General features: G+C 43.3%; 2 protein-coding genes and 1 long non-coding RNA gene across 8 annotated transcripts in view; 2 read left to right on the top strand and 1 right to left on the bottom strand.

The window, feature by feature from the left end:
* The window catches only part of GREB1 (growth regulating estrogen receptor binding 1), a 99,520-nt gene extending 92,807 nt beyond the window's left edge, over positions 1-6,713 (top strand). For all 5 annotated transcript variants that reach the window (XM_074538093.1, XM_074538090.1, XM_074538092.1 and 2 more), the window contains exon 33: positions 1,504-6,713. In XM_074538093.1, coding sequence (XP_074394194.1) covers positions 1,504-1,667 — 164 coding nt within the window. In that variant the 3' untranslated portion in view covers positions 1,668-6,713. The remainder of the gene's footprint in view (positions 1-1,503) is intronic.
* On the bottom strand, positions 6,111-15,806 carry LOC141728595 (uncharacterized). Its single transcript, XR_012579706.1, has 3 exons — positions 15,769-15,806; positions 11,465-11,625; positions 6,111-9,410 (listed from the first exon to the last, which is right to left on the bottom strand). It is a non-coding gene; the product is annotated as an uncharacterized LOC141728595 (long non-coding RNA).
* LPIN1 (lipin 1) overlaps positions 13,790-20,341 on the top strand; it is an 80,449-nt gene continuing 73,897 nt past the window's right edge. For both annotated transcript variants that reach the window (XM_074538095.1, XM_074538098.1), the window contains exon 1: positions 13,790-13,879. In XM_074538095.1, the coding sequence (XP_074394196.1) occupies positions 13,823-13,879 (57 nt within the window). In that variant the 5' untranslated portion in view covers positions 13,790-13,822. The remainder of the gene's footprint in view (positions 13,880-20,341) is intronic.

The following is a 20,341-nucleotide window of genomic DNA, read 5'->3' as shown; positions in this document are numbered from 1 at the left end:
CTTTGATGCTTGATCATGCTGGCTCTGCACTGTAGTAAACTGGTATATAGCAGTGCTATAAGTTCTGCAGATTTCTAAATGGGAAGGAATGTTGGATCCATATCATCATGCCTAGAGTATTTGCACAACTCCTTACTCTGTTTGAAAACTGAGTATTGAAGATTTATGCATGAAGCATTTACCTACTGTGATCTTACAGCTTTTTAAAATTTGGATGGAAAATAGGTGATTGACAAGCATCTATCAAAACCTATTTCCTATTTTTAGAAATAGAAAGTGGCTCATTTACAATTTATTCCTGATACCCAGTTTCTCCATGCAAACCTTATGACGCTGTGCAGCAGCGGAGACAACTAATTTCCACTTGTGTTGCAGACAGTCCCATTGCAAACTTCCTTTGGATCCTTCTGCTGCTGTCTTAGGCATTTGGTGCTCTGGGGCTTTGTTTCTCTCAGCTACAACTGTCACTGGGAGAAGAGCACTGTGGTTAGTGCCTCTCGAAACTGGCAGAGTTGTTATAGACTGCTGTGTTCTTCATTGCAGCTAAAATAGAGGCTACCAGTCAGTCTCATTTTGCATAAACCAGTCAATTTTTAGATCATGTAGCATAAAGTATGTTTGCTTTGGGATTTCTCCATCTCCCCTGGCAGTCTGCTTGATTTTCTAACGGGTCACATAAGAATTAAACACCATGTGACTCTCTGTCCTGTTTCTTTTTATTATATTCACAGGATATTTTTTGTCTTGGGCATTACCACTTACCTCACCATTTCTCATTTAGATTACTGTATGCTGGTGAGGTAATTATTTTCTCTTAAAAGAGGACTTTTCTCAGCAGCCATGAAGCCATGCATGCAAGTTAAAGTGGTTATCAGCATGCCAGACAGGACAGTTGGCATTGGTTACTGAAGTATCATTTTTTTAGTTTGGCATTCTGGGTTTGCTTGTGTCTGTAGCCACACAAACCAGATTCTTTCTTGCCAGGACATGAGTTTACCAATCCAAAAGCCACTAAAATTTGTGATTAGTTTTAAAGACGTGTTTAGACCATTTCTGGGCAGCAAAGCACAAAGAGCTTAGTCAGCCATAACAGTGATTGCCATGTGGGTTTTGCTGAGTGAGGGTTTTACTCAACAAAGGTAATGATTGGGAGGGCTACAACAGGAATGGATGTAGGGCTTTTATCTGGTTTGCTGCCAGGACCCTTAGACCTCCTTAGACCTGCCAGTTTTACTTTTCCTACCCTAAGGATCCTGAAAAGTGCTTCTAGTCCTGTTTACTAGGTGATTATGAGGGACCTCAAGTTACACAAGAAGATCCTGACAAATAGGTAGCTGAACATAGCTCTCCTCAAGTCCTACCTGAGCGGTTTAATTTTCTCCCAAGCCCATTAGTAACTCCTGATGTGAAATGAGTAGAGTTCTCCAGGCAGGGTGGTGGGAGGTGGGTGATCTGAGAACAAAGGGGATATTCACACGAGTTCCTTTTGAACTGTTTGCCCAGGTGCCACGCTGTGTGTGATTTGCCAGGACCGCAATTCTCTCCGCCAGACTGTCGTCCGGCTGGAGCTGGAAGACGAGTGGCAGTTCCGCCTGCGGGACGAATTCCAGACTGCCAATGCCAAAGAGGACAGACCACTGTTCTTCCTGACTGGACGACATATTTAGCTGAAAAGAGACACATTTCCCCAGTGACACAAGACACGAATTGCCACCATCTCATGAAATTACTTTTGAGGCACTCTGCTTTCAGAACAGAAACAGGACTGTTTCCTGTTGTTTATTAGAATGATATCTAATCAGACAGCTTAAGATCATATTTACAAACATTGAAGTGACTTTTCTAATTTAGTGTTCTGATGGAAGTCATCCTTAATTCCTGATAGAGACACAGAGACTTACATGGTCGAAAGCATTTCATAGCAGAAGAGAGGTCAAAGAGTGCACTTCTGTGACAAAGACCACATGCAAGTTCATAAAGAATCTTTTGCACATTCCAGAAATAGGAAATGTAAATTTAGGAGCAGGTTCTGGTTTACAAGTCTTATTTATCAAGCAGTCAGCATAGGGCAACAGGAGTTGGTACAGTTCAGTAGTTTACTCCTTCTGATTGATCCAGGTAGGCTTTTTACATGAAGATTTGTAAAGTATATTTCCTTAACAGTAGGAACTCAGTTGAAGCTTTAATTTTTGGAATAAGTGCCACACTGGATAGTTTTACTGTGCAGGACTGTTGGAGTAGAAGACTAAGTATATGTCTGGTTTTATTAGCATAAGGAAGAGAGTTAACAAGATGGTAAAATGAGATCTGAACATTTAAACCTGAAACTGATATTAACTTGAATAACTGAAGAGATCAAATGGTGAGACTGACCTGCAAGTGATTTATTTCTAGAACAGTGATGTTTTGTGACTACATTGTAGGCTGGTTGTAGACTTCAAGCTGAGGCAAGTGCACTCAGGAAAGCCTATGAAATGGTTCTAAAACACTCCCAATACACTTTCTGGGGATATTTTCTTGCCAAGGTGCTTCAAAGGAGTGAGAAAATGGAGATTATAATGCTGAGAAATTCAGGTGAAAATCTAAACCCATGTTTTTGAACAGCACCGTGTCCGGTTTATCTTCCCGAAAGGTTTTGTGGTGGTCTCGAGTCCGTCCAGGGACGCCAAGTGTCCTGTTTATCTCGGCTGTTTGAGGGGCCTGGAGAGCCCGGAGGTGGCCTTGGGGCACCCGCGTGTTGAAGGACGAGAAGAGGCTTCAGTTCTTCTTTCTGGTTTTATGTTTATTAATTGTTTATCTAAAAGATGTTCTTTCAGCCTAACAAAGATCCGCTCAGCAGTCAGCCATGGGCACACTCTCTGTCCTCCGGGCAGCCACGTATCTTAATACCCTTTGCTACGTATACAATATTTATCATTTTTCCCCAATACCATCTATTGTTATAACTCGGTGTACTCTTAGTAATAACCAATAGAAAGGTGCCACCGTGGCCAAAGAAGATGGAGGAGAGGAGGAAGAAGAAGGAGGGCAGGACACACCCCAATTCCTCCATCTTACTCCTCTAAACCCCCCTGTACATAAATCCTAAACCCTGTTTCTCACCCTCTAATTAACTAATCCCTTCACCACTCACCCGGTGAAGCCCTCATCCTTGTCGTCTCCTGTGTAGGGTTAAAGTCCAGCTACCAGACACTTCTGGCAACATTCCAGGAGTCCCGAGACCCCTAAGCTGGTCTCGGAGGCTCAGCATCTCAGGACTGAGATCTTGAGATCCGACATCTCCCCCTTCTGTTTGCCCCAAGAAAACCTCTTTTACAATCCGATTCATGGCATCTGGGACGACATGGATGAGGACTAGGAAAGCTATTACAATATAAAATCCTAAACTATTAAAACATAAAATCCTACCCTTAAAATTCTTCTCCAAATGGGAGAAATGTCAAAGAAATCTGCCCTTAAAATTCCTCTCCAAATGGGAGAAATGTCAAAGAAATCTACCCTTAAAATTCCTCTCCAAATGGGAGAAATGTCAAAGAAATCTACCAGCTGATCAATATATGATCCTTTGTCAGTTTTCCCCTGTAATAGGTAAATTTATCCCATTGCCTATTGCAATTCAAGATCCCAAGGAGAAAACCCCCCAGAGTCTTTCGTTCTTATACAGAAATATTCAAGACCCCAAAGGGAAAACCCCCCCAGAGTCTTTCGTTTCTCTTGTTTCTCTTCTGAGTTGTCCTTTGCAGTCTGAGTATTCGTTTCTTCTTATATCTTGTTGAGGAAAAGGCATGTCGTGCACTTCGGTCATTCCCCCACGAGTGGCGCTGTCACCGGCCTCCGTGGCTGGGAGCCATGAACACAGCTGCCTCTCATTCAGCCGATTGTCGCTGTTTGCAGGCTTACTTGAGACCGGGGTTACCTGTTTTTTGATTCAACTGACAATAGGGTTAAAAAACACACGCCTCCCCGGGAGGGGAGAGGCTTGGGACCCCGAGGGTTTTTACCAAAGGCACCAAGTCTGGAGAGGGCCCCTCCTCGCCTGAGACGTCACCGGGGGTCTGGCCCGCCCCCGCCCGCGCTCTTTACTCTGCGCATGCGTGCTTTCCGAGCCGCCCTCTGTCTCTCCCGAGGTAATTTTTTCCTCTCCCTTTTTATTCCGCCTCTGAATTTTCCCCCTTCGGTCTGCCCCCGACTGTCTCCTCCTCCTCCGACGCTGTGTGTGTGTGTGGCCCTATGTCGGTGTGTGCGGCCGTCCCCGCCGGCACCCGCGCCCGCCGCGACTCGCTCCGGGTTTTTTGCGTCACAACCGCGCGCCCCCTGCGTCTCGCGGCAGCCTTTCTGGGATTGCGCAATTTCCCCCATGCCACTGCCCATGTCGGACGCCCCTGCTGCGCTGGCATGTGACTTCTGCCCTCCCGGGTTCTTGCGAGTTTTGCCCGCCGCGCGCGTTTCTGCTACCTTGCCGGCCCCCGGGGCCGCTGCACCCCCCGGCCCTGAGCTTAGCAAAGCCATATCTGAACACGCGTCTCTTGTTTTTTCTTTACCCGCGCTCCCCGCCTGCTCCGCCGCAGCCTGGCCGCCCTGCTCCGCCGCCGCGGCGCCGCGAGAAAGCGCCTCCCCCGGTCCCCTCTCTCCCCCCCCCTGCTCCCCCTCTGTCCCTGAGTCCTCCATGCTCTCTGGGCTTTCAGGACGCTTTTTGGGAGTTTCCCAGGGTTTCTGGGTTTTGGGACCGGGTATTTTAATAATATTTCTTGCTCTTTTTTCTCCAAGAGCATTTCCCCCTGGCTTCTTAAGGCCAGAGCTAATCTTTTCCGGAGTCTTGCTCCCCCCTGTTTTGAGGGCCCCCCCCCCAGACGTCTGCTGCGTCTGTTGGGTTATTTCTTCCTGGCCTTTTAAGGCCAGAGCTAATTTTTTCCGGAGTCTTGCTCCCCCCTCTTTTGAGGCTCCCCCCCGGACGTCTGCTGCGTCTCGGGGGTCTTCCTTCTGGCCTTTTAAGGCCAGAGCTAATTAATTTTTTTTTTTGTATGTTTGTGTCACACCTTATAAGGTGGACAAAATTTCCCGTTGTTCCTGGGAAGGTTTCCCGTTGTTCCTGGGAAGGTGTGCCCCCATGTTGTTATTTTTCAGGCTTTCTTACCAAATCTGGTGTCAGAGCAGTCTGGACGTCTCGATCTGTCCAGCAGATCAGGAGAAGTGGTTCCAGGGCGCCTTCTGGTTCCAGTCCGGGCTGTTCTGCTACGATTGTCTTCGGCAGAAACTGAGAGATGGAATTCTCAGTGACTGCTGGTTTTTTTTTTTTTTTTTTTTTTTTTTTTTGCAGTCTCTGTTAGCTTTTGTTTTCTTCTTCTCTCTCTTTTTCTTCAGGGCTTTGAAGGTGGTGGTGGTGGTGCCCCCCCCGAAAGGTTGTGGTGGTCAGAGCTCACCCAGTGGAAGCCAAATGTCCGGTTTATCTTCCCGAAAGGTTTTGTGGTGGTCTCGAGTCCGTCCAGGGACGCCAAGTGTCCTGTTTATCTCGGCTGTTTGAGGGGCCTGGAGAGCCCGGAGGTGGCCTTGGGGCACCCGCGTGTTGAAGGACGAGAAGAGGCTTCAGTTCTTCTTTCTGGTTTTATGTTTATTAATTGTTTATCTAAAAGATGTTCTTTCAGCCTAACAAAGATCCGCTCAGCAGTCAGCCATGGGCACACTCTCTGTCCTCCGGGCAGCCACGTATCTTTATACCCTTTGCTACGTATACAATATTTATCATTTTTCCCCAATACCATCTATTGTTATAACTCGGTGTACTCTTAGTAATAACCAATAGAAAGGTGCCACCGTGGCCAAAGAAGATGGAGGAGAGGAGGAAGAAGAAGGAGGGCAGGACACACCCCAATTCCTCCATCTTACTCCTCTAAACCCCCCTGTACATAAATCCTAAACCCTGTTTCTCACCCTCTAATTAACTAATCCCTTCACCACTCACCCGGTGAAGCCCTCATCCTTGTCGTCTCCTGTGTAGGGTTAAAGTCCAGCTACCAGACACTTCTGGCAACATTCCAGGAGTCCCGAGACCCCTAAGCTGGTCTCGGAGGCTCAGCATCTCAGGACTGAGATCTTGAGATCCGACAGCACCGGGCATTGTGGTATTTCGTACGCTGTAGATGTTAAATCAGTGGTCACTGTCCTTGTCTCGATGTTTGGGAATGCTGTCTAAGCTGCAACTTCCTGTTTGTCTTTATGGAATCAGTGTTAATGTCACTCAGTCAAGGTGTAGGAAGGATGAGTATAGACACTGTCAGAGGATATCTAATATTTGGGCAGGCCTTTCTGGCTGGATACACCAATAAGGGGATCATTTGCTTTATACAGATGAAATGCCATTAGTGTCTAAGTCTGCTACAGTTACTTGCTGGCCTTGAAACGCAGGCATCCCTATGACTGTGCCAAAGAGATAATTTAGGTTAATTTACAGAGGAAATGTAAGTTCTGTAAGTTGTGAATTCTGTAAGAGATGTGGATTGCTATGTACAAGGAAACTGCTGGCAATCATTGTGCTTCTATATTTCATTGTTTGTGTTTCAGACTGAGAATTCACTTTAAGTTTTGTGAAGGAAGGTGAGCATTGGCCTATGTAAATAGTATTACTGTTCAGTTTTCATCAGTTGGTTAGTTAATTTAAACTTTTTTTTAAGGAAGTGTGACATTTATGTCTTTATAAATAAAGTTCATGCTGCATGGACACTTGTCTCGGTTATGTACTGGACCAATAAGTACACACACTTTTGTAATGAAAAAAAAGGTGGAAAAGCACTGGCTGAAAGGAGTTAATATAATTAAGGAATGATCTGAACTGATCAAGAGAAAATACAGGACTTCTTAATGGCCTACATCATAACACAGCCTCAAAAGTATAAGGATTTTTGAAAGAACTCAAATTGAAAGACAGTGAGTTGAAATTTCCTTTCCTGTAACCAAATATTTAAACAACTTATACCAAGTGTCCATTAACTTTTTTCTATGTTTTAGGTCTGACATTTGTTTTGTCAGCCTTTAGACACCAATTTTCTCCAAGAAACTAAAAAAGCCCTAAAGTACAAAATAATAAAGAAAATAAATAAAAAATAAATCACATCCTTTCTTAACATTCTATTCTGCCACAAAGTTTCCAAAACTTTGACAAAATGCAGCTGACAGTTACCGGAAGCCATCATACTCCTGAGTGTTGTTTCATGTTAACCTTTTTCTCCATATGGTATCCTGTATACCTGACAGGAGTCCCAGGGCCTGGCCTCAGCAGATCTGTGTCTATGGTGTGACCAAGTGCAATAATTCTCCATCATGGACTATATTTATGAGCAATTGTATGTGATGAAAGTTGCACGCACAGCCCATCGCCTTGGAGAGCACACCCTGTAATAAGACCAGATATGCCCTTACTCTGACCAAAATGCAGGTAATTCCTGTCAAGCTGTGGGAGCATCTGTCCACCCACATGGTAGGAAAACACAGTATTTTGCCCACAGGAGGCCAAAAAGTGATGGTGGATGACTTAGGGAGAGACAGCCTCCAGGGCCCCATCCAAAAGTTTCCTTATCCCTGACCTAGTTTACAAGCTAAGCCCCCCTCAAGTGTAAGGCTTTCATGGAGAGGGTAATGTAGGTTTTGTGTCCAGCTGGGACTCAGATAATAAAGTAATACAGATAAATAATAATGATAAATTATTGTTTGAGTGGGACTGGCATCCTGTGCTGCAACACTTGGTGCTATAGTTCTTTACTATATGTGCATGTGTAGGGCTGGGAACCCAGGTCCCAGGTCCACACTTCTCTTGTCTTTCTTTTGTGAGAAGGAATCACTGGCGTTCAGTCCCAGTGACCTTTGTGAGAAAACTTGGCCCATGCCCATTAGGCACACAAATCTTTTAAGCATTTCCTTTCCGGTTTTGGATGTGGCAAGAAAGCAGAACTCTGCATTCTGTGGATTCACTTGACAATGTGATAGCAAACAAACTTTTTATAGCCTCTGCCTTCTTCTCTAGCACCTTCCATGCTTTCTGATTTAGTCATCCACTATTATCACCTGCAGATAGTATTATTAGCATGTTCTGAATTGTCAGTCAGAGAGATTGTGATTCAGCTTCTGTAAAAGACAGAGTCCAAATATAGAGAAGGTTATTGGAAAGGTGACATTATTTTCCTTCTTACCATCCTCTCTTCCCTGTTAAAGAGCTCTTCACGAGCACTTAAGCACTAATATCTGGTATCTAATCACTGGAGGACGCAAGGGATTTCATCCCTTCCTGTTGTGGTGACAGGGAATGTAGAGATCTCAGCTCCCACTCTGCATCTAAAAGCAGTTGCTAAACATTGCTTGTGAGGGGGTTGCTTTCCCAAGGCTGAAAAGCACTCTGTGGTGGAAGGTATCACTCACACAAAAAGGAAGGTACAACAAACCCAAAGGTTGGGTCAATAGACAGCTCTACAGGGTAGAAATTGAAGAGCAAGTGAAATGGGGACTGCGAATCGATCCAGCAGCATGGAAGAAGCTGGGGGGAAAGTAGAACTCCTGGCTGCAGTTGGAAGTGTTTGCAGGGCATCAAGGACCCTGGGCAGGGACTATGTGCAGTGTGAAAGAATCTGGATTTCCATGGAAGTTGGAATTCATGTGGGTGTCATCCCAACAGGACCTATCTGTCTGCCACAGGCTACTGCTCTGGTCTGGCTGTGAGGGTGAGTGAGGATTGTCAGCCATCCCTCCTTCCTGGGACCATCCCCCAGCCACAGCCCAGTGCCTGTGCCAGAAATGACAGTGCCAGAGCTGTTTCTCAGGGTAGTAAAGCACTGCAGTGACCATAAAGCCCAACCTCTGCTGGCATCCCTCTGCCATGCGTGGCCTGCCCAGAGAGCAGAGCCCTGCACCCTGGTGGGCACCCACGCCCCATGGCACAGCCTCTCACCACACCAAACGAGGCTGCCATGCTGCCTTTCCAGCCTCCTGCCACAGTCCTCCTCTCCCACATCACCCCCTCAGCAGCCAGTCTTAATAATTCATCAGCTACCACTGAAATATTGTGGATATACTGGAGTGAAAAAATATCCATATTCTTCCCTTTTTTCTTAGTTCCTTATGGGTACAGCTCTTCAGTGAAAATTAAAACTAGCCCCATCCATCCTCTGCCTGGTGACTCTCTTCTGTCCCTTATCCTTGCTCCAGTTTACACCTGAATAAATACTCAGTGGTTCTGGTAGTTTGCAAATGCTTTTAAAACATTTCCAGTCCTGTTTTGACAGCTCCCAAAATAACCATTGATGATTGTGGAGGACACAGCTCTGGCAGTTCTGAGGCAATAGTCCAAACGCTGACATTGTCCACTGCTGACATATTATTTGGCTAGGAAGTGCTGGGGTGTCAGATATATCAGCGAGACTCCTGTGCTGTAAGAAGAAGGCATTGGGAATCAACTGCCATGATTTTAAGAAAGAAAGACCTCATAAAGCAGCTTCATACATAAATGTGGTTTTGATTAAAATTTCCTCAAGGAAATGGAAATTTTTGATTTAGATTTACATAGGAATATAAACTGAAGGAAATTTCTCCACACTTGTTACATGACCAATGTATTGATTATGCACTTAAATGCTGAAGTATTATGAACTATTATTATTCTGTCAGTGTGAGCTGTTATGCTGTGGAAAATGATGACTGGCATGATTAACAATAATTAAACAGTATTCTTTATACTTAGAGACAACAGGACTGACAATGGGCAATGGGCTTTTACTTGTTGCTACCTATCAGAATAATTACCAGCTAGGAGGACAGATATTGGCTCAGAGGTTATTGCAGTAATCACAGGGCTGATTCTACATCATAAGATACACTTTCATAAATGAGCTTTTGCAAACACATAGAACCTTTTCTTTTATGTTGATGGTGTGATTTCTCTCTACTAGGCCTTAAATTATTCTTGTAAATACTGTTTATTTATCAACAATAAATCTCAAAGTTTGGCACCTGTGGTGGGGCAGCTGACAGCCCTGTGTACCCTTCTTAAGTCCCCCACTAGAATAATGTTTGGTCTGAATTTGTAGGATCTTGAACTATACCTCTGCAGGAGATGTAAAAAGGGAGAGTTATGACTCAGTATTTCTGTTAGGTAGATTTTCTTTCTGCTTTCTCAGTATGGCTTTCTTAATATACATGATGCTATAAATTTCCATAGGCATTTATGAGACAAAAGCCTTTACAGAAAGAAAATAGAGAGAGAGAAGCTCCATAAGAGTTGTCCATGGAAACTACTGTAATGTGAAAAGCAACTATTTTAGGAGAGTGATGCTGTTCCAGTACAGTAGAGTTGTGATTGTATTTAAAAATATCTTAAATTACCCTTTAAGTTGAAAAATTATTCTATTAAAAAATAAGATGACAGTTATCAGTTCAGGAAAAGAAAGGCTATCATGAACTAATATTTCTATATTTAAATATTCTATTCATTATTCTATTAAATTAGTCTATTAAAAATAAGATGACTGTTATCAGTTCAGCAAAAGAAAGTTCAAATAGGGGCTACCATGAGCTAATATTTCTATTTTTAAATATTCTGGAGTGATTACAATTTTTTTTCCTTCTCATGATACAGCACTTGCAAATGCTGTTTATAAAAAGCAACTTGCTCCTCTTTAACCTGTGTCATGTAGTGAAATCACAGGACACTGCTTAAAAGTGGCATCAAAACTTCTGTTTGTAGTGTTTATCCAGTGAAACCTGTTGTTAGAGTGTGTCACAGAGGCTATGGGCTGAGGAGGAATCAAAAAACTGATGTGAAGCCTACATGAACTGTGAGTCTTGAGAACATTTTCTGTGAATTTTGTGTCAGCTGTCATTCCACCTTTGTCTTTGGTTGAAAACACCAACTGGGGAAGTAGCAACAAAGCTTGTGAAGTCCCGAGAGTGCAAAAATGGGAAGGGAGTGAAGGAAAAGCAGCTGCTGGGGTGGTTGGGGAACACTGTGAAGAAAGCAAAGAAACTGTGGCCTCGCTGTGTGGGTGTGACAGCGAGAAGGTGGGATGGGGAGCAGGTAGTGGGGATGAGAACCTTGGGAAAAGTCTGGGAAACATTGTCACCATTTATGCAAATTATGGAGAAAGGTCCTTTTACATCTAGTAAAATCATTATTGCATTTGTGGGTGTATTGATCAGAAGTGTTTGGTGATGGTCACCCTTGGGCATGGGTACCAGATGCACTGATCTAGAAACAGCAGCCACTGGATTAATCTATGCTGCCAAGGGGAAATGCCCACACTTGTTAGTGCTTCCTGGGGAAAGCAGGAAGTTCCTGAAATCGGATGGTACAGAAAATGACAAAGGCTTCAGGAATACAGTGTGCTGGGAAAGATGCACGCCCACTTCTTGAAGTATTTGATAAATAAACATTATGCAGCATATTACCATTATTTAAATGCTATTTCTGATAGATTGTTATACTTACCCATCACAGCTTGAAAGAAAATTTATCAGAAGAAATGGGTGGAACAGTGGAAAATTACTCCAACAAACAGCGGTTCCTATCTTTTAAATTTGGTGAATAGACCTTTCAGCAGGGGCAGGAATGCCATTGAAATTCACTAGGCGTGGCATTTCCCTGTTTATCTGAAATGAGAAGAATTGTATTGAATTTCCTTCCCCAAAATTGTTCCAGAAAGAAAATGTGATTTGTCAGATAGCTAACAAATGAGTTTCTGTGCTTGCAGTCTTAACATTTAGTGTACAACAGAAATGAGTAACTTGAGCATCTTGGTAACTCAAGTGCTGTGCTATTTTCTCTTGGAAGAGTTCCCCTGCTACTGGAGGGTGACTTGGCTATTGGTCCACTTCAGATTCCGAGTTTCTAAAGTGAAGGATGAAGAGTCTAAGTAAGCATCATTTTTTCTGATGGTTAGATCTCTTCCAGATGCCTTTTCACATCAGTGTTTTGTCATCCTAAGACACCCATCAGGTGGAAAGTCATTCCATCAGGCACTGGCTGCAGTGGGGCAGTGCCAGGGTTTCAGGAGCAGGACCAGGTCAGAGCCAGCAGCAGGAGCTGTGTGACAGTGTTGGAGGGATGCTGAGGGAGCCCAGCACAACCCCATAGGCCTAGGGAGCAACTGGAGTGAGCTGAGACTGGGTTGCCTGCATCTAGTGCTTGTCCTGTGACATAAACTGGCACTTCCCTTGCCATGCCAGGCATTCAGAGCAGTTTGGCAGCTGTTAGTTTTGGTTGATACACAGGAATAACACTCATTCCCAATGCTCCCAAAGCTTAAAGGCAACTCCATGCAGCAATGAACTTAACTCTCAGCTGAAATACCACAGCTATTCTTGAGACCTCAGCATACATTGTTTTAGGAAAGTATTTCAGACTTTAAACAGTCTTGCATGTTGTATTTTGGGCTAAGGAGGGTGACAGAGGCAAGAACAGCTGATGCTCATGCTGCTGTTGAAACCAACACACTGTCCAGCCATGGCTGGGATACCCCAATCCTCCAGCTGACAGTGCCTGGTGGGCTGCACAGAGGGCTGTCACTTTTTAGTCCTTTCTATCTGCTGCCTACTTAGTGACACCCACAGTGGTGAGAGACCACATGCTGGCAACAGGCTATTTCTCTACTCTATGCCTTATTTCCAGTGTTTTTCCATTGATTGATTATTTTCCTACTCACTGAATTTGTATATAGCCTAGGGTTAAGTATAAAGCATAGCTGGGCATATTTGTTCATTTGATAACTGTTATCAGCTCATAGTTAATGCCAGGACTCTCCTGCAGTGGGGCGCTATAAATAGCTCATTTCATTACATAACAGTGGAAAGATTTAGAAGCCTTTGCCCAAAGCCAGACCTGTAACAGAAGGGTTCAGGGATTTGGATAGCAATGTTATTTCACCAGCTACTGCAGAGGGATGATAAATAACAAAATTCAAGCCACAAGCTGTGACTGTGAAAGTGTATCATAGCTGTGATTTAGCGATCAGTTTGAACACAAAACCTCAGGCTGTATCTTGGTGGCAAGGCTGCTATTTCCGCCAGCTGCCAGAAGTGATTTCAAGATGCTGGACCCAGCTGTCCTCTCAGACAGAGACAGAAATCTCAAAATTAAGGACAAGTTTATCTGATAAATAAATAGTGTGTGATCTGTATGGATCTGTGTGGATTCTACATACTGGTATCAAACTAGGCACAAACAGAAAACCAAAAGGAACAAATGGAAACAAAAATTATCCTCTTTCGAATATTATTGCAAGAGGAACAGGAGAGCTGTGCTGCCTTCTCACTCACAGAGTTACAGTTGTGGAGTTGTGCAGCTGTGCAGAAAGGCAGAATTAGATTGTGGCATTAAGAACCTGTCCTGAAAAAAAAATTAAGCTATGAAAATCCATACAAAATATGACCAATGATAGTAATAAAATGTTGGCAGTAAAAATTCCTTGTATTCTTTTTCTGGAACTTATAACACAGTAAACTGTCTGACCATAAAACCTTATATGAAAGTTAGGATACTGACTCGAAGTGAATTTGTGTTTGTCAGGCTCTAATTTTTCCCTGAACCTTTTGACTGAGCAAGAGCACTTGAGGAGTCAGTTGCAAGGAAAGTGTGCTCTGGTTTACTGAGCTCAGGTTTCTTGCTCTGACTGTGCTTCCAAGAACTTCGGCAGGTAAAATTAGCAAGAACATGATCACTGCGAAATTATATTCTCTGGAGCTTTGTTGTCTACAGCTAAAATCTGAAGGCAGCTTTTTTGTATATGGCAGAAACCAGCAGTGCCTTTAGCAGTGTATGTGAAGAACAGGGAAAAACTACCAGCTCAGGATGTCGTCTGAGGAGGAGGAACATCCAGAGACCCCCATTGGCTCCCCTTGGTCTTGGGTAAGAGACTCTGCCCTAAAGTGGCATAAATAACACTTAAAGCTTTAGAAAAAAGTAACAAGTTGTGCTGTGTGACCCTCAGTAGTACTGAGTATCAGCATTTTTAGTCTCCAGTTAAAGTCTGTGTTTGATCAATGGTTTGGTTATCTCTTCTAGTTCAGCTTGTGGACTTAAAAAAAAAAAAGACCTGAATGGGGTAAACCTTATTTTGCTTCTCCTGTGTATGTCAGGTTCTACAAGGAAACTTGACAGATTCTGTACTGTCTGCTTTGCTGTCTCACTGGCTGTGCAAAGCCACACTGTTGAAAGATAGCTTTTAGGTATAATGGAGGGAAAAGGATATAAAGAGCAGTGTTGATGTTTGCTCTAGAGGTCTGCATTAAAAAAAGAGGCAGTGAAATACAAATTTTTTTTCTCAGTAAGACTGAAGCTGCCTTAACGAAATACAATCTGCACTGATGCTCCCCCTAATAGTGGCTTCATGGTCCTGTGTTTTAAGGACTGGGCTGATGCCTAATGCTGCTGGAGAGGATGTGGGTCAGTAGAGGTTTCTGGCAGAAAGACAGAGGATGAATTCCCTCTCAGGAAACTTTGGGTAGAAATAGGAACAGCTCTATTGAATCTCCTAGCAATTCACTAAAAGTTTCAGGAAAAGGCAGGATGGGTTATAACCAAGGCTTTAAATTACTTTTAAAAAAGCATTAAAGTGGTCTAAAAACAATTATATGCTTTGAAATTAATATTTATGGTTTCATATATGGTTTTCATATATTTTTATAGACACACACATCTATGATTTTTCAGGGAATGACAATATTTGAAATGGTGTCTAAATATGGCCAGGCATGAATGTGCATCCAGAACTAATATGTCCTGCAGGTACCCAAGGATTATCTGAGACTTTTGATTTTTAAGGTAGAATACATAGAATAAATTGGTTAAGCTAATGATAGGAGCATTCATTTAAAGTAGTTTCATATTTGGAGGAACATGTAGGGAAGGTGAAAATGAGCACCAGTTGTTCTCACTATCAGCACACAGGCTTCCTGGTATTTGTGTGTTGGTAGATGCCTGTTTTTGACAGATAGGAAGATAGTTTATAGGTGTTGATTTCTAAATTAAACATAGGTGGCAACTTTCTATTTCCACAGAAAATTCCCTACAGACTGAGCAGAAGGGAGGCTGGGTGGGAGAGATGGGACTGATTAGTTCAGTGATGGTTGGAGCACTGAAGGAACATCAAGACTATGTTCAATACAAACCAGACTGAGAAGGAACAAAGAAGTCAGGGATTTTATTTTTTTCTTTAAACTTCAAATATCATTAAACTCCTGGCTTTCACCTGTATTAAAAATTAAGATATCCTACACTTTAACTATTGCATTTGTATGATGTGCACTTTAGCTTTAGTTTCCTTCTAGAAATTTCCTTCACCTATAAGTCTCTTAAATTGCCAAGGAAAGTCATGGATCCTACTGCTCCTTTGAACAGTCTGTTTTGAAGTGAATTTGAAAGTTTCATTACAAGTTAAATAAACAATGTTATTCAGCATATAAAGAATATCAGATTTCCGATAGAAATAGATGTGCTAAATATCATTTGAAACTGTTGCTATTGGCCTTTAGCAGCTGCTGACTCTGGGCTTCTGCTGAGGACATCAGAAAAGAAGAGCCACTTACATCTGTAGATTTACTGAAGTGGTTCTGACTATCACTATGTTGGACAGTACAGAGACAATTTTTGTCCTTGGAGATGATGGCAGAATACATATGTTAGAGAATATTAAGAGCTCATCACAGAGTGCCCCTTGATAAAAAGATTCCCTAGGTACACAAATAAAAACATATAAGCCCCAGGCTTTGAAATGCAGCATGTGATTAAAAACTTACCTGCTTCCAGAAGCAAAAATTTGTTTTTGTAAGCATTTAGACTTTAAACTTCCTCTGATTTATCATGATGTTGCAAGAGGACAAAACAAATATGATGTCATACAGACATTTGCTTTCCCTAGGGTTAGGAAAAAGATTGTGCACTCTCGTTCTTTCCAGAGGAGGAGTAAGTAAAAAATAACAAATAAATTAAGCATCACTGAGAGAAGCTGATATAACATGTGGGGATGGTGGTCAAAACTGGGCCTATCAAAACATAGCAGACATCAAGGAGAGCTCTGCAAATTCCTGCCTCAAATACAAGCTACCTATACTGCCCAAGGCAAAATTCACGTTTTATTTGCTAGTGTTTCAAATTATTATGTAGCTGTGCTCTAAGATCTCTGCTCGAGATCTTCATGTTCAGAAGAATTTTTACAACTTTCACCTGTACCACAAGGAGCATTTGTAAAAATACTCCCTGAGCCACTTGCACTGGGTACCCAAATTACACAGGCACACTAGAAAACTGTAAATTTCATTTTCTTCCTATACATAGACTTTTTGGGTTCATTTAAACTGAATATTTTGTTGTGTTTTCAGACCTTTTGGGAGAAGCCTTCCAGAAATGCAACAATTAGCTGCAGTCACTGTCTGCTGCCAGTGCTGCTGCTGCTGCAGTTGATGCTGCTGTGGGAGAGGGACTGGAGAGCGACTCCTCAGGGCAAGTTTCCCTCATTCTCTTCCCAGTTCCCAGTCCCAGTGACAAACCACTGGTCATGACAAAGCACTGGCATTTCTCTGGGGCTGCAGGCAGTCCTGGATTTACCAGAATTCCAGTAGCAATTTAAGCAGCATCAATTTCTTTGGGAATGGAAGAACTGTATGTTTCTCACTGTGAGGCTTTTACTGCACTAAACAGCTCGAACAGCTGTCCTGGGTATGGCAGAAGGAGCAGGGCTGGTCAGAGGTGCTCTCACCCCACCAGAGCTGTGCTGCCCCAGAGCAGCCAGAGGCAGAGCCCACTTGCCCAGGGGCTGCAGTCCTGCCCTCTACAGCCAGGACACTCATGGCTACTCCGACAGCAGGGTTGTTCCCAACTGTCCCTGCAGATGGCAATGCCCTGGCCTCTGAGACTGCTCCATCCCATGGACCTTTGCTGGGGAAGAATCTCTTCCCATGGGGCCTAATTCCTCCCCTGTGGCTGATCATACCACTTTGGGCACAGGGATCAGCTGTACCTATGCACCCTACGCACAGGGGCCACAGTGTTGGCTCTCCTGTTTTATTTTGGTGGCCTCTTTGCAGCCATCTCCTGAACAGACTCCAGACTTTTCAGGGGCAGGAGCATCTTTCCCCACAGTGGCCTTTCCCTGCCATGCCCAGCAGGTTGGCAGCAGCAGCCAGGGGAGCAGGTGCTGCTTTGTTGCAGCTCCTTGCTCCCATTTTGGAGGGCTGACCCTTCAGAGAGTAGAGGATGTATTTTTGCAAGGGTAAGTAAGTCTCAACTTCACTGCAGATCTGCTTTCCTCCAGCATCAAGCACGTGTGCTGCCTTCCCACCTACTGAAAAACAAACAGTAAGCTGAACCCAGACCCTTCCATGTGGTTCACTCTGGGGGAGCTGACTGCAGGCCAAGTCCTTTTGCATTTTATTTAGGGCAGGTTGTGGGAGGTCATTCTGTATCTGGAGATCATGTCTCAGAGATCATGTCCTGTCTTAATATAGATCTGAAAGTTCAGCTTGGTCCACGGGGATGAAGGGCAGTGAGGGCCATGAGTGGCTGTCAGCTGCTTCACCCTCCAGCTCCTGTCACCTCACTGCCTTTGCACCATAACAATGTGCATGATGAGTAATGCTTTAATAACACTTATTTATCTCATGCTGCCATAAATGCAAACAGAGTGTCAACCTCTCTGTTTCTGACTCTCCTACTCTTTAAAGTGGTCTGTGACAACTCAGTCTCTCCTGGATAGGAGTCTGCACCTTGTCAAGGCCACAGTCCAAGGACTGGTCAGCCCAGGGTTGAACTTCAGCAGCTCCAACTGAGCAGCTAAACAAAACCTACTGAGGTCTAGGCTGCAAATGTAAAGCGCTTTGAAAAGTGGAGCAGATTAGGAAAAACCCAATCCAAACAGTCAGAAAGCACAAACACATCTCCAAGTACCAGAGCTGTTTTAAACCCTGAGATTTTTGAAAGCAGTGACAGATATTTGTTTCTTGCTATTGGCTTTTAGATGTCTGTGTTTAAAAATTATCAAGCTGTTACCAGTCATGGCAAAGGTTAAAACTCTTTTCAATTTGAAGTCCCCTATCTCTGGAAGGTGAGAAAAAGCTTCATGAAAGCCAGCATGTGTCTGACACTTCCACTGCATCTTCCCAAAGAGCTTCTGTTCCAAAAAAATGGGATAAGGGTTGGGCTGTCATCAGCTGAGCATTTCCCACAGACATCACCCAGGGAGCCATGAGGCCAAGGGTGCCATAACAGGGTTTGCACAACAAGGGACCATCGTGCTGGCACCTCAGAATGTGTCCCCTCTGTTTTTAATGTGCACAAGCTGGGGAGATCATTGAAAAGCCTGCATGGCAAAATGGCTAAGAAAATACAGAACTGTCTTCTACTTCACTTGAAATAACATATTTGAGGTGGGGAATATGTTAAGGAAATGGGATCAAGTGAGCTTGGAAATCTCATCACTTTTACAGAGTTAGAAAAAATTTAGAAATTGCAAATGGGGCTGTATATAGTGAAGCCCTGAAGAGACAGGAGCAGAAAGTGAAGATGTGCTTGCCTGTGGAGCAAAGGAGCAGTGAGAAGAGAAGGAGATGTCTTACTCAAAGCCTCATGCATGGCCATCCTGTCAGGGCACCCTGCCTCACTCTGCCCCATGCTCCCAGTTCAGATGCCCTGTGTATTAGAACTGAGGTAAATGCCACCTGGGATTGCAGTTCCTAAAATGAGGAATGAAGTGACCTCAAGACCATCCTCAGAATCAATTTTCTCTCTTTTGGTACCAGTAGCCGCACTCACAGAAAAATCAGCCACTAATTTTATGAGAATTTACCATTATAATATCATATATATTAATGCAGAGAGAAAAAGAAGTACCTGAAACTGTTTTCTCTTTGATTTATGATCTGTATTGTCCCAAATGAAGCTGGCAGTTTCTGCTGTGACTTCACCACCATCCCTGAGTTCTTTACATCTGTGCTGGTGCCTGCCAAGGCTGTACTGGGATGGTTTCCCTGCAAAGCTGACAGCAAAGGAGAGCCTTCACTCAGCTTTGCAGAGCCTCTTTGTGTTCTGTCCTGTAGGGATGAATTTTGTGGGCTTCAGTGCGAGTTTTGTTCAGTTTCAGCTTCCTGTGATCCTGCCATGGTGCTCAGGGGCAGGAGGCAAAAGCCTGTTTATCTCTCAGTAGTACCATTTCGAAGTTACAGCTCTTTAAATCTTCACCAAGTACCAAACTGTGATTTTTATCTTTACAGTCCCTCAGGAAGTTCATAATCAGAACCACAGACCACAGCACAAACAGGCAATCATTTACTCCATATTACAGGCACTGTTACCAGGCAATGGAGACATGCCTGCTCACAATAAATTCTTCATCCTCCATTCAGAAAAGCCAAGAAGAAAATACCTGGTGGAGGCATTTATGCATTTTTCATTTTTTCTTGCCCTCTTTTCCTTTTGCCCTTCTGTCTTCTGAATTTCACAAAAGCTTTGATCTGATCTTGTATAAATGCTGATTTTGTGGCTTTGCAGAGAAATGCTCTGCTATAATGGAAGAGCAAATTGTTCTTTGCCCAACCAAAATGGGGAACAAGGAATTGCATGGCTGCTTCCAAGCACGGGAGGCCAGGCAGGAAGCAGCCCCCTTTCATGAAGGTCTAAGTCAACAAGGAAAAAAACTTCAAAAAGACAGACTGAACACTGGCAGCTGGTCTGATAAATCTTTATTTTTATTTAGGCCCACTCTCCCTCTGAAGAGAACTTTATCAATCATCTAAGGAAGACTGCTGAGAGGAGGAAGTTTGCAGGATTAGTCTAGAAATGAATCCAGTACACAGAGAATTGCTACTTTTCTTTGCTCCTTCTTTACTCCTTCACTAAACTTGGAGCCTGTGAACCAAGTGGCAGATATCTGATCCATGGATCAGGTGCATAGTTTTAGCATATTCTTCTTTTAAATACAGAGCTAGCAATGTGTCTGCATAGCAACATAGACAAGAAATACAGTCTTTCTTATTCAAACCCAATCTACAGTAGTTGTTTCAATTAAGTGATTCATTAATGTTATATGATCTAGGCCAAAACAGTCACATTGCAAAAATCTGTAATAAGGAAAAAAAAAATAGTGAGAATAGATGTTTCATAAAGGTTATTTGTTAGAATTTCCTCAAGCTCTTCTGGGCTACAAAATATCTTAAAATGAAAGAAATATCTTCCTATAAACTTTCATGAACAAGTGATAAGCCCCAGTTCTGCTCTCTCCTGCATTTGCAGAAGTTGTATTGCTGCCAAATTAAAGTGAGGGATTTTTAAATCAAAAGTGCCCTCCAGTGGTCCCACATATTATTTTTGGCTGACACC

This window comes from Zonotrichia albicollis, chromosome 3, assembly GCF_047830755.1.
Source record: "Zonotrichia albicollis isolate bZonAlb1 chromosome 3, bZonAlb1.hap1, whole genome shotgun sequence".
NCBI classification, from domain to species: Eukaryota; Metazoa; Chordata; class Aves; order Passeriformes; family Passerellidae; genus Zonotrichia; species Zonotrichia albicollis.
Note: the sequence above shows the minus strand (reverse complement) of the source record. Positions and strands in the feature narration are given on the sequence as shown.